The sequence below is a fragment of the Phragmites australis genome, chromosome 15, assembly GCF_958298935.1.
Source record: "Phragmites australis chromosome 15, lpPhrAust1.1, whole genome shotgun sequence".
Taxonomy (NCBI): domain Eukaryota; kingdom Viridiplantae; phylum Streptophyta; class Magnoliopsida; order Poales; family Poaceae; genus Phragmites; species Phragmites australis.
The window spans coordinates 10,365,429-10,380,123 of NC_084935.1; the positions used below are offsets into that span (position 1 = coordinate 10,365,429).

Here is a 14,695-nt window from a genome sequence, read left to right on the forward strand (position 1 = left end):
TACGACACTGTGCTCCGTATTCAGGCCGTTTTCGGTAACTCAGGTGCCGAAAATGGTTGGACCCACCCTTTTCGGTGTCTCACGTACCGAAATCGGGTTTTCGATAAACGAAGTGCCGAATACAAATACTGAATTTATAAATACGGTGATATATTATTTATTTTAACAAATATGATGTTATGTATTATCTATTTTTTATTTTTATCGAACACACACTCAAGGGACTAACAAGATCACACGCCTCTTGTAACTAGAGGGCCCACTTTCCGAGTTGCCACGTGCGCGGTGCGCCGCGAGGTCTTTACACTACATCACCCAGGCGGAAGAAACCCAGTTGCCCCGGCGTCCTGACTCCCGACCGAGCTCCCCTCCCCCGACGGCGGTCGGCAGTGAAGACTCCAACGACCCCGCGCGGAGGCTCGACCACCACTCGAACCAGGTGAGCGCCTCCCGCTTCCCTCCAGCTTCGGACGCGTGTGCCTCCCTCGTGCCATTGGTGGACTTCGAGGCCTGATGGCTCCATTGCTTTGAGGCTTCCTGCCGGGGTTTGGATCCGGTTGGCGCGGTTGCGACCCCTCGTGGACTCGCGGCTCTTGCTTGATTCGTTGGCACAGCGTTACTCGTGGGGCCGTGCTGGTCCGTTCAGAGATTAGGGGTGACGGAGAGGGGGAGAAAGGTTGGAGAGAGGGAGATATTGAGGGCTTTGAGTTGTCTTCTTGGCTTACCCTTGTTACCGATTACTGATAGGATATGATATGCTTGCGGTGTAGAGTATAGATGTGCTTGAAGGGCTAGTTCCAGAAATCACTGCGGCTGCATTACTAAGTGCGTTAACGGTCTAAGAGCGATTCTGCTAGCCATTACCCTGCCCCCCTTTGGATCTTTATGGCTGTATTGTTAGCCACTCCCCTATTTTTGTGTTGCCTGATGTGGATTTCATCTATGGTTCATGTATCCTGTTGTCCTGGGTCCCAATTTTTTGCTCGAAATTTTAATTGGTTTATGCTATGTAAGATAGCTAGATCAGGTTACTGTATAACTGGCATTGACCTCGGGTACGAGCGGGCTGGATGAAGGATTAAGGCAGTTCCCCTTACACTTTCTTTAGTTGTATTGACTCATGTCTGCTTGGTCATTACAAACAATAATTACATTCCTGTTGGGAAGTGCACTGCACTACATAATTCTTGACGAAGTTCTTAATAAAAGGGCTTAAATTAGGAGAAATTAATTTATGTTTGCAGAATGTGTAGCTTCCCGTTTAGCTGTGGTCATATAACCTACTTACTTGGGTGATCTTGGCAAAAGCCAAAAACTGCACTTGATCCCTTCAATATGCATCAGATTCTCAACTTGATGCACCACTTCTAAGCATCGAAGCCATACTTCGCATTCTGTTCCATATCCTCATAGAGGGGTAAAGTGCCTCATTCCACGTCTCCTGAAAATAAGCTGATATTTGGGTCTGTCAATGAATACTCTCAGTACTATCTTTGGTGTCTTCTAAATATAGTTTTGTGCCTATATGGCAGGATTATGCTGTTATGGTGATACCCAACCCACAAAAGCTGTTTATGAAACATGATTGCAGTATAGCCTTCTCCTTTCTTCCTGGAAATCATCTGTGATCATGATCCTTGTTCTAAACAGTAATTTTTAGTCGATAGCAGTCTGCACATAATTGTTGGCTTCCATACTTCTTGACTGATAAAACGTTCTGCTTCAATCAGCCACAATTTAGTCAAGTGGGTAGTAAAGCCATTAGTTGGTGATGGATGGAGCTATGTGCTTTACTTCAACTGAAAATTTACCCTATGACAAGGAGCATATGTAGTTCTTGACTCTTTAGTTTTCTTTTCTTTACAAACCTTACTACCTTACATATTCAACTGTTCAGGGTCTTCTTACACTACTTTAGAATAAGTTAACAAACTAGTAGTCCTGGAAATTACTTGATGACAATACCACTCAATTATTTGGAATGAAAGTAACGCATGGTCACACTCACATCCGATTCTACTGCCTCTATTCATGGCCAAGTCTGTGGGCAGCGGCCCTCTCCAACAGTTGCCTCTTCCTCCTCACACCCTCCTTGTTATGGTCGGCAAGCAGTAGGTGCAGGCAGTAGCAGCCCTTCAATTTGGTTGTTTAGATAAAGTACTAGTCGGTTTAGGTTTGTTTAGATGGAAGGATTAGAGTCTTATTCGGTTTAGTCTGTTTAGATGGAAGGGTCAGATTTGAGTTAGGAAACATAGAGATTTAGGAAAGAGATATATTGGATTAGGGAAGGAGATTGAGTTAGTTTAGGAAAGATTAGATTGGGCTGTCCTATATATATGTAGGGTACATGATTGAATAAAGCAAGCAGAGAATTATCAATCTATCTACCCTCTCTCTCAGCTCTCTCCTCTCTCATGATTCTCTCTCTCTCTCTCTCTCTGTTCCCTATCTCCCTCACGTCAATTCTGTCTTCCCCATCTGCTGTTATGTTCTTCTGTTGACCCCCAGTTCCTCATGTTACCCCTCTGTCCAAGTCCAGCTGTGATCACTAGGAGGGTGATCACGGCGCCAACTCGCAGGAACTTCAAGCTGAGGCCTAGAACGCATCACAGCTACAACCTACGAAGGCGAGTCCTTACCAATATGGTATCAGAGATGCCAGGTTCCGAGAACGGCGAGGGTTCTGTCTCTCAGGCCGCATGGATCTATAGAAGAGCGTGCAACTTTTGGTAAATTCGCACAGCACATGGCCGCAATATCCTCCCAGCAGGCAGATTTGAAGACCTTTGTGTACTCTACACAGCAGCCTGCTGCCTCTGGACCGACCAGCAACACCACAACCATGTTGATCACTACATCGCCGACCACAACTTTGCTCCAAGTCTTTGCAGCAACACTGCCGCCATCTGCAGGTGTTCCAGGTATCCTGGGGATGCCTTCCTTCCCTGCGTCACCATTGCCATCAACCCTCCCCATCCACCAAATCCAATTCCCACCATCACCATCTCCCATACCCACCATGTAGCCCCACATTCCCTCTGTTATGAAGGAACAACGCCAACCGAACATCACAGGAGTCCCTCGCTTCCATAAGCTTGAGTTTCCAACCTTCGATGGCAAGGATGATCCCCTCGACTGGCTGAATCGCTGCGAGCATTTTTTCATGGACAACGTACATTGGAGAGTGACAGTTTGCTTGGCGTCCTATCATCTTGTGGGAGGTGCCCAACTTTGGTACCTCATGCTGTAGTGCGACTTTGGTGTTCCATCATGGCTGCATTTCAAGGAGCTATGCCATCTTTGCTTCAGCCCACTGCTTCAGAACAACCCGTTGGATGAATTGACTCACCTATCCTTCTCAACAACAGTTGAGGCCTACATGGACAAGTTCCAGGCCCTTTTTTGTTGCGCAAACCCTCTCTCCGCGGAATAGCAGGTCCAACTGTTTACTGCAGGGCTACCAGACTGCTTTCGCATTGACGTCGAGCTCTAGGACCCGATGGATCTCTAGGTGGCAATGAGTCTGGCACGCGTGTACGAACACCGTGCACAGGCTACAGATGGCTCAGGTGCGACAAGGCGTCCACCGACACTAACAGCAGGACTGACGTCAGCACCAATTCCGATGGCGCCTCAACCAGCTGGAGCACATGCACTAAGCACTAGCGCAACCGTGACGCGTCGTTTGTCACCAGTCGAATTGACTGAACACGGAAGCAAGGGCTGTGTTACAACTACGATGAGCAGTATGTGCGTGGTCACCATTGTCAACGCCTCTTCTACATTGAGGTGACCGACTACAACGAGGACGACATGCTAGATGATGTTGGCTAACGACGGAGTTCAAGCTTGTCTACCCTACGATTCAGCTCGAGGATGAGCTATTTGCCGAGGGGGGGGGGGGTCATGTTATGGTCGGCAAGCAGTAGGCGCATGCAGTAGCAGCCCTTCAAGTCAGTTGTTTAGATAGAATCCTAGTCGGTTTAGGTTTGTTTAGATGGAAAGATTAGAGTCTTATTCGGTTTAGTTTGTTTAGATGGAAGGGTTAGATTTGAGTTAGGAAACATAGAGACTGAGGAAAGAGATATATTGGATTAGGGAAGGAGATTGAGTTAGTTTAGGAAAGATTAGATTAGATTAGACTGAGGAAAGAGATATATTGGATTAGGGACTCAGCTCTCTCCTCTCACGATTCTCTCTCTCTCTGTTCCCTATCTCCCTCACGTCAATTCTGTCTTCTCCATCTGCTATTCTGTTCTTTTGCCGACCCCCTATTCCTCTTGTTACCCTTTTGTCCAAGTTCAGCTGTGATCACTAGGAGGGTAATCAGGCCATCAGGGTGCCAACTCGCAGGAACTTCAAGCCGAGGCCTAGAACGCATCACAGGTACAACCTACGAAGGCGAGTCCTTACCACTCCTACCTTCACATTCTCCTCAATCCCTTTCGCATCGCGGCGACTTTTGGCACCCTGAATCCCATTGTTCAAAAAATTGTGATCGGTAGCTGCTCGGTCGGTCAGGGAGTAGGGATTAATCGGTTAATCGAGGATTAACTAAATTAATCGGTCTACCGTTAATTGGCTGGTATAAAGTACTTATGTAAACATGTATAAGATGCTAAGAACTAACTAGGATAGCAAGGTGTTACCTTGATGACTTGATATTGTAGTTTTGATGACGAATGCATGATTGGAAGGTGATAAATCTGCAAAATAAATAACAATCTACGTGTATGTGCTTCAAATATAAACTGTGAATTCCAAAAATAAATGGTAGCAATCATTCTCATTCAACTAAAGACATAAAAAATAGACTCAAAAGTCTCAAATACAGATAAAAAGGACAATAGTCCAGCACACATGACAACAGTTCACACATGATAGCAGTTCACACAATCACAATTCACACATAGACACATAATTCATCTAACGCAAATAAGTTCTATGCAGCAAAATAAATAAGTTGACAAGTAGGCTCAAATATCCATATTGAACTCTTGTTCGGAATCATCCTCAAAAACAAATTCTACTTCTTAGATCTCTCACTCTTTAGCTCGTACGAGACTCCATTGCTTTTGTGGCCCCCATTGCTTCATCAATTACATCATACGACAACCCTGTTGTACGATCAACCTCTTCATCACATTCACATATCCAATCCTGTGCATGAGAAGCATCTTCACCTAGAAGGACATCACTATAGATAGAACATTTCTTTCTTTTGTCCATCATTCTTCTATTGAATTGAACAAAGACTAGATTGCTCACATGACAGACATCTAGTTTATTTCTCCTCTTTGCATCTACCTTCAAATTGCAAAATAATAACTAGTTAGGAAATTTTGGTGAGGATTTAGCAAGCTAAAGATTTCAATAGTGGGATTGTGAAAGTTACCATTTCAAATGCACTCCAATTTCTTTCACATCCGGATGCACTTGAGGTCAAGTTTAGTATCCTGACAACCATTCTTTACAGCGTAGGAGCTTGCAATCCGTAAGTTGACCACCACAACCCTACAATTAAGCAAAAATGCATATGTATATGTATGATAATTTTGCAAGAACACACAAGCTTACCGACAGCAAAATTGTCATTGCGAATTGCTTTTGTGGCTGCCACCTTCCCAAACATGCCTTGTTGATATCTAAACGTAGGCAATTCTACATTAAGAGCAAGATTTTGCTTATCATCATCTCCATGATAAAACATTTCAATAACATCCATGAAGCCAGTCATGATTTCTACATCTCCAAAGATTGATGTATCCACATAGCTATAACGGGGATTCAAGAGGTATGCTGCCATGTGCAATGGAGAATCAAGCCTTCCATGCATCTTGCTTTCCATGGCTCCAATGATCACATTATAGTCTCTTTCTGAATTTCCTGAATCAAGTTGATGGCTTTCTTTGCCTCTAGAAGTTCTCCATACATAGAGGCCATAGATGTACCGTCACTATCGGCCAAGTGAAATAATTTCACCAATGGCTCAAAAACCTTGATGCAAAGAGCAACATTGTTCCAAAAACACCTACTCATTATTGTGGCATTTGCTGACTTTTCTTACCTTGACCTTGTGTGCTTGCATTGTTCACAAGCTTTACTACAAGCTATTTCTCTTAGTTGCTTTTTCTTAGCAAGCAAACTTTACAAGGTAAGAAATGCGGAAGTGAATCTTGTTACATCTGGCCTAACAATATCTCTTTTTAGTATGAATTCTCATCAAGGACAATGTAGCATGATGCGAATATATAAAAATTGTCATTTCATTGGCTTTAGTGATTGTAGGAGAGAATTGTTTCAACTTGCCAATTGCTTCTACCATTAAGTTGAGGGTGTGAGTTCTACATGAGATCCAGAATATATTTGATCCAGAATATATTTAGCCTTTTCTGCTTTAACATCTCCTTTGCTCCCATGTTATTGGAAGCATTATATGTGACTATTTGCACAACATTTTCGAGACCTATTTTCTCAATGCACTCATCCACATAACTAAATATGTATGCAGTTGTGTGTGCATCAGCTGAAGCCTCTTTTGATTCTATAAAGGAAGTCCCCAACTTACAATGCACACAAAAGTTCATAATGCTCCTTTTCTTGTCCGTCCAAGCATCGGTCATGATAGAGCCCTGTTTGCACCCTCTCTAGTTCATGTGGATTCAACAAATCCTTAGTTCTTTGTACCTCCTCCGACAACATCTTTTCCTTAAAAATATATTGGGAAGGTTGCTTCCAATTTGGACCATACCAACCAAGAGCCTCACAAAATTGCTTGAAGTCATCATCATCGATACTATTGAAAGGAATATTTCTCTTGTACATCCATCTTTCCAAATATTGCCCCACCTTATAAGTTCTCTCCTTGTCAATAGCATCATTTATATTTTGTTGCCTCTTTGTCATAGAGATGGAAGGATCAATTGGGTTCACAAAATTATCCATAGGCCCTACCTTCTTCGGTGCACTAACACTAAAACTAGTTTCATCAATCTTTTCTACCCAGCTCTATCTTTTTCAATGGCAACCTCTCTTAGCTCTTGCTCACGTTGAACCTTAGCCACCTTCTTAGCATTTGCTTCATCAAGAGACTTATTACACTTCTCTTACTGCTCCTTTGTGGCCTTGCCACTTGTCACCTTCCCTTTGACTTGAGCAACATGACACTTGAGCCTAAAAATCTCTCCACCTATTTGCTTTCCACACAATTTGCATTGTACTCTTTGTAAATTATTTGCATCAATCAAGCATCCAAATTCCCGTCCTATATCATCTGAATTTCTCTTAAGGACTCTAGCATTTGCACTTTCACCGTTGCTCATCATTCTTAGTTGCTTCCTGTTTTCAAAAACCAAAAAGGGAGGCTCAGTTCCTCACTCAGCCGATCTACGGAGACCATGGTACTACTGCTATTGCTACGATGCTACCATACCTAGCCTTGAGGAGACTGCTAGGTGCGAGGGGCCGCGGCCTGCTGCTGGGACTGACGGGGCAGTTAGTTTCTACTGGGCGACGACCTGCTGCTGCTGGACGGCTTCTTCAGAAGAGGTGACGGCTTCTGCACTAGGCAGCTGTAGCGAAAATGACTATTAGACTATGATTGTGATTTTCGTGATTAATGACAACATAGTCATTAGGACTAATATATTTGTCAAGAATATATGTTAGTAGGTCTCATGGATGCAATACATCAAGAAGCCACCATAGCTGGGAAAAAGTTTGATTGAATTGGAAAGTCCTAGGAAGATTTGCTCCATCAGAAGGTCCGGTGCAGAGAAGTTTGCACTCACCGGAGCATTGTATCCAGAGACTAATAGTCTCACCGGATGGTCCGGTGTTCAGAGGTTAAACTCACCAGAGTATTTCTAACAAAGGGGGAGAAGGCTGACGATCTCACTGGATAGTTCGGTGATCTGCACTGGGTAACACCGGAGTATTTCCTGCAGAGAAGAAAACAAGTGCAGAAGACAGAAGATCAACCTATCGGATGGTCCAGTGCTTGGTTTGTGCACACCGGAGCATTTTTTGCAGAGGCGACTGCAAGTGCTGAAGAATGAAGATTAACTCACCTGATAGGCTGTTGATCACAGAGATAGTTGCACTAGAGCATTTTCAGGGAAAAGAAGAGAAGGTTTAACTCATCGGATGGTCCGGTGTAAATGGAATGACCACACAGAGAGGCTACAAAGGCTCGAATGGCTCAAGATAACTTATCGGAAGGTCCAGTGATGGATTTGAAGGCACATCGAAGTGTACGGTGTTCACAGAGACATTGAGTGGAGTTCTAATGGGTAGTTTCTGAGTTTGTACTCACCAAATGATCCGGTGTTAGTACTACTGTTCTCACCGGATCATTCGGTGTTAACAGCTTTTCTAAGCTATTAGAAAAACGGCTAGTTGGCGGGTTTGAGACTATAAATATCCTCCACTTAGTCATTTGAAGGTGTAACATACTGCTGGAGTCTAGATGAAGCTCATATACACTTGAAGACATCCAAGCCACCAAAATACTTAAAGTGATTATTCAAGGTAATTAAGTACAAGATTAGAGTGTTTTGTGCTTATAGGCCTAGAGTGAGTTGTAGCTAGGTGCTGCAGCATGAAGAAGGGATCCAGGAGTGATCCTAGTTTGTACCGAGTGGTACATCGGTACCTTGGAGTCTTGGTGACTCGTCGGCATCTTGGACCTTGGTGGATCAAGCTTGTTGACCTTCTGAGTTAGTGTAGAGCGGCGACAAGACACGTGTACGGAGACGCAAAGACCCTCGCCTTGGTGGCTCAAGCTCTGATGTGATCATGGCAGCAAGTGATCGGAAGAGCGGCTAGTGGTGAGATCTTATCTTGGTGACTTGGTGGCTCATTGTGCTTGAGATCTTATTTTGGTAACTTGATAGCTCAAGAGCCGTGACCGAAAGAGACTTGGCGACTAGGAGCATATCCTTTGTGGAGCTTCAACGTGGATTAGGGGTTATATTCATGTCATTGATACCACGGGATAAAAATCCCTTGTGCCGAGTTTGTCTCTCTATTATATTTATGTTTCCACATTTACATATTTGCTATTTACCTTGCTAGAGTAGTTTGCAATCCTCTTGAGCGGTAGAGTATTCACACTAGATAAATCTAGAGCATATTTAGACACTAGATAAATCTAATTTTTTTCTCAATTCAGGGAAGATCTAGAAGATTGCTGGTTCTAAATTAGCCACCCATTTACATCTTGTGAAGTTTTTGGAGCCAATTTATTTTAGATTTCTAAGTGTCCTAATTCACCCCTCCCTCCTCTCTTAGCATGTCACTGTTCCTCAACGGCCTGCTGCTGGGCTTTAGGAGGGGCGGCGGCGCGAGGGGTGCGAGAGGCTGGCGCTATTGGAGGCTGCGACGAGTCGTTTTGAGGGAGGGGGGTCAAGCGGATTAATCGGTAGTCAACCCAATTAATCAGGTTGTTAGACCGATTAATTGGCTAGCTGATTTTAGAGTCGATAACACCCTAATCTACTCGTTGCCCTGCTCATCAGCGATTACTCAGCCGATTAATCGGCTGATCGACCGATTTTTTCATCACTGCTGAATCCTACACCACCACCTCCCTTTTGCTGATCTGTTTTGAGGTGAGTGGCTGATGCTTGTGTACTAGTCTGTTAGATGTTGTATCCAATGCTTGGATCTGATTTGGTTTTTAGCATTAGGTTTAGGGTATGGCTAGTAGAAGCTCTCAATATTAGGATTTGAACAGTAATGCCCATTTCTCTACTGCTCCTCCTGGTAGTAGTGGCCATGCCAAAGAGAACCTAGACTCTGGATTTCCTCTATGGAAACATGCTATTCCTTGAGAAAACTAGAGGTCGTCTTGGAGGAAATGCAAGGTCAGGACACCGCTATTGTGGTCACACTATACCCTGGAGCTATTCTAGGGTGAAGTTTTCATTTTGTTTCCTTTTCAATATTTATAGACTGGATGTATTGGTGTATCCTTTTTTTTTGGGAAATTGGTATCTTCGTATCCTTATGTGTGCTGGAGTAACTTGGTTTGGATCTTCTTCAAATTAGCTATAAGGAGGTTCTTAAGGCATCGCTTAATCTTTTTTTTTCATTAGTTTAATATCAACTCCATAGGGTTTTAGTTTTGTGCTCAGTCTTCACTAGCCAAATCTAAGTACATAAAGGATGGCATCTGGATCCATTTAAATCACTAATCAAAATGAATAGTGCCTGCAGATTTTAAGAATGATCATAGTATCGTACAACCCCGATGTCCTTGGTGCCTCTGTTGGTTCTCATATTACAAGGGCTATGTTCAACCGATCATTAGGATAAATTTATTTCTGCGATGAATAAACCTAGATCTCTATATTTTTCAGGCACCATGACCCCATTCCCAGGGATGGATCTGAGTAAAATGGATCCTGCAACTCTGACCCTTCTAGGGGCAGCTTGTTGTGTAATGTTATCTATGCATTTCACAGTGCAGTTGGTGTCACAACATCTTTTCTATTGGAAAAATCCCAAGGAGCAGAAAGCTATACTCGTTATTGTTCTAATGGCACCACTGTATGCTATAGATTCCTTTGTGGGTCTTCTTGATATCCAGGGAAGCAAAACATTTTTCACATTCTTAGATGCTCTAAAAGAATGCTACGAGGCACTGGTGAGTCCTCTTTGGTTCAGTGATGTTCTTACACCTGATGTTTCTCATTTCACTGACACTTTCCTTTTCATTTCAATTATACAGGTGATTGCTAAGTTTATGGCGTTGATGTACAGCTACTTGAATATATCCATTAGCAAAAACATTGTGCCTGATGAAATCAAAGGGAGAGTTCTTCACCATTCATTCCCTGTTTCTCTTTTCTTGGTACCTTTCTTATTCCTTGGTACAGAAAATTTTGGTATTACTGAATATTTTTATAACATGCACCTGAATTTTGGTAATGTAAATCTGTGTTATTTTTTTTCTAACTAAGATGCAACCTGTGTTATGACTAACTATCTTGGGTCCATACCTGGGTATATCTATAAGCAGCTCTTCATATTTGAAGGATGCGGCTTTTTTCAGTAGAACAAAAATGATTTCTGGTCTTAACAAGAAAATTTACACTTCTCCATTAGTAAAGTACTCATTCATGTTTTTTTTGGTAGACTAATCAAACTTGGTACATATGGTGAGTAATACTACATCATTATTTTTAAAATTTAAAGTCCATTCTTCAACAATTCTTTCCAAATATTCCTATGTACTTAAATGAGTTTTTTTTAAAGAAAAGTTTGACCCCTGTTTCTTCAGTTATTGTTTTCCAAATCGTCCTATAAATGTTTCTGTTTCTAGAACCCACCTTTGCATCATCCTTAAACAGTTATATCTTGCACCTATAATCTGCATAGGTTCGGAAGCTGTTAGCAATTCTGTTTATAGTTAAGTTTACACGTTTCTTTGGTTTTGCTTGCTTGATTTTTGTCTTTGCTGAAAGGAACTAATAGTCTAATACATTCTGCTATGGCAGCCCCGCACTGTCCGGTTGGAGCACAAGACACTGAAGCTTCTGAAGTACTGGACCTGGCAATTTGTTATTGTTAGGCCAGTATGCTCCATTCTGATGATTACACTTCAGCTTCTTGGGCTGTACCCCAGCTGGGTCAGCTGGACGTTTACAATTATACTGAATTTTTCAGTCTCCATGGCGTTATATGCCTTGGTTCTTTTCTACCACTTATTTGCTAAAGAGCTGGCACCTCACAAGCCTCTTGCCAAGTTTTTGTGCATCAAAGGGATTGTCTTCTTCTCTTTCTGGCAGGTATATCATCTTTGTCCTGAATCGCTGTCTTTATGGTATGTTTCTCGATGCTCTAATATAACTTCGCACTGGTGAGCCTCTTGATGATTGCTTCTAGACATTTAATTGGGTGATACTGGTGTGGTCTTGTAGATAGTTTATGACGACCGTTTGTTCCTCTTGAGTGACTTGTCATTTGATCGGTTCATCTCATTAATTAAGCTCTATATGTACAACCAACCACCTTATTTCTACTTCATTACATTACTGCCAATTTAGGAACTCCATTTGCAGTTTCAATTTCGATGTGTTGGCATTTAAAATATTGAAAGTCAATAATTTCCTTTATGAAACAGTATCACAAGTAACGAGCTATGTACTGTTACGTGTCACTTAATTGTAGTATCATCCTGTTGGTTGCTGAAGAAATAATTCCCCATGAACACTTTCTTATGAATCCATCAGTGCACTCACAACACTTGTGGGTACATTAGTCAACATTCGAATTCGGAAGAAACCTCTTTCAGTGTGGAAGGAAAAGAGTTAGTTTCAACAAATGTGTCATTTTGTTTGCCAATTCTTCAACGAGATCAATTGTTTTTGAGGCCCTGAATGCCATTACCTATTCTTTGCAGGGTATTGCGCTTGATATCTTAGCTTCTGTAGGGGTCATCCAATCCCACCATTTCTGGTTGGACGTGGAGCATATCCAGGAGGCAATCCAGAACGTCTTGGTGATCCTTGAGATGGTCATATTCTCTGTCATCCAGCAATACGCGTACCATGTCGCTCCATACAGCGGCGCCGACAGGGCGAAATTCGAGAAGAAGAACGAGTGAGCCAAGGTTCCCAAAGTGTATTATCCTAATGTTTGCAAGAATGATAACTAGAAAAAGTCAAGAGGATCAGTCACGTATACAAATGTCACCTTGCTGTAAGACCACCATATACTTTTTTTCAGATGAGATTACGTCACACTTATACCTGAATAAATGGGGGTTTCGTCTTGTTGAACTTACCGATGAGGTCTTCTAGGATGGAGGATCTTGTATGTGCAATCTTTGGGGAATCCATTATCAATAAAGCTACAGTCGTACGAATGAAAGGCGATTGTACTGATCTGCCGACGAGAATATCATCCACTGTTAGGCGAGAATCGTGCTCCCTGTTGTTGGATATGTACTGCTCTAAGCGAATTTTTTTATTTTTATTTTTTATTTTTTAATATTTGTAAAATACATAGCTATTTTAAAATATTATATATTTAGGCTACCGTTATACGTTGGAAGGACGATAATAAGGTATCGTCATCTAACAGGTGACACCTTATGGGACTCATAGCATAATAGATAGAAATTAAATATCCTGATTGACGTGACGTTCACATCAACACGTCGTCTAACCAACGGGTGGCATTTGCTATAGCCTGTTAGAAGAGCGACATGGCTTTGCTGGGTCTATTAGAAAAGGTGTGGTTGACACATTTATTATCGCTTGCTGGGTTAACAGGTGACACCTTTATGCGGTTGTGCTATTGCATGTATGCATGCTTTTGGACTAAAAAAAATCTAGCCTAGCATATGTGTGAAAAGGTGTCGTCTATTGAATAGCCGATATATTTTTCAATGGACCTAACAGAGTACTGTCGCATTTCAAATGAGCGGTAGTAAAGGTGTCGCATATTAATTGGACGACACATTAATATGGACGTCACGTTGATCAGAGTATTTAACTTTTGACTCATTGCGTCGTGAGCCTTACAAAATATCACCTGTTGGATGGGTGACATCTTGTTATCGCATTTCCAACAGACGGTGATAATCTGGATATGTAATATTTAAAATAGTTTTATGTATTGTTATAAATATTGAAAAATAAAAATATATAAATAAAAAAGCTCACTCTAAGCATCAGTGCACCATCCATCTGTTTCGCATGCAACTTTTTGTTTTTGGAAGGAAATTTCGCAGGCAACTTGGCTGGTGTTATCTGATTGGTTATGTGAAATTATTCAGTTCGCCTTGGATGAATCTAGCCTAGGCAGGCCTCGTAAACATGTTATTTTTCGCTAGAAACATTGAAATATCGTAAGTTCAGAGCCGCTGAGTTTTGTGGCCATTGCTGTATGCTACGACTGCGCGCGGAAGGACCGATGAGCGACGACGGCGATTGGCTGCGATTCGCCCCGTCGTGTCAGCGAGGAAAAGCAAAGCAGAAGTGGGTAGATGTGGGCTAATGGTCCGGTCCCTCCTGCCCAGCGCGCGTAGGGAGTACTAGTACAGTACCTGGAAGAGGAAAAGTAGGCAGAGGACCGGGCTGCAGTGGCGAAGGGGGCACGACCACTGACTGTGCTGCGCGGCGCTGGTGTACGTGGGGCCATGTGCAACTCTTGTAGATTCCTGGTACGGCACGGCCTCCGCTCTCGTGACTGGCAGCACCAGCAGCCAGCCTTAAGCCAGGGCCAGAAACGCCTTCTACCCCCCTGTGACCCTGTCCCAGCAGCAATAGCCTTTCTACAGAACGTATCCTGTATTCCTGCGCTCCCGGCATATGAGGTGCACCCTTGCTCCAACTGTACATCAGCCAACCGATCCAAAATAGGCGGGAGAGATGAATACGGGTGGGGCTTTCAACAGTACATTTTGCATAACAGCCCCTGCAAAATGCCCCAGCACTTACTGATGCCATCTTTGCCAGTGCATTTTGCATGAGGTCCCTCTGTTATCTCTATAATGCCATCTCGCGCCCTGTTCTTCAACTCCGACGCCACGGCCTCCGCCGCTGCCGCCGAAAGCGCATCCTACTTACCCTCCCCGGCCATCGTAGTTGCATTCATTCGTATGTAGCTCCTGCATACACCTCCTTCGCATCCAAAATTAGACGGGAAAAGGATGCACTTTTACCACTTGATTGCAACTAAGCAT

General features: G+C 42.9%; 1 protein-coding gene across 1 annotated transcript; it reads left to right on the forward strand.

The window, feature by feature from the left end:
* Positions 1-277: 277 nt before the first annotated feature.
* On the forward strand, positions 278-12,789 carry LOC133892567 (uncharacterized). Its single transcript, XM_062333421.1, has 5 exons — positions 278-439; positions 10,362-10,648; positions 10,733-10,855; positions 11,502-11,792; positions 12,407-12,789. The coding sequence occupies exons 2-5, from the start codon at positions 10,367-10,369 to the stop codon at positions 12,608-12,610; spliced, it is 900 nt and encodes a 299-aa protein (XP_062189405.1). The 5' UTR covers positions 278-439; positions 10,362-10,366; the 3' UTR covers positions 12,611-12,789.
* Positions 12,790-14,695: the final 1,906 nt, after the last annotated feature.

What these genes read in the sequence shown, in the direction of transcription:
- LOC133892567 (XM_062333421.1), top strand. Translation starts at nt 10,367, where the DNA reads ATGACCCCATTCCCAGGGATGGATCTGAGTAAAATGGATCCTGCAACT. An exon ending in AAGAATGCTACGAGGCACTG is followed by an intron (nt 10,649 to 10,732) that starts GTGAGTCCTCTT and finishes TCAATTATACAG; the next exon opens with GTGATTGCTAAGTTTATGGC. An exon ending in TCTTCTTCTCTTTCTGGCAG is followed by an intron (nt 11,793 to 12,406) that starts GTATATCATCTT and finishes TATTCTTTGCAG; the next exon opens with GGTATTGCGCTTGATATCTT.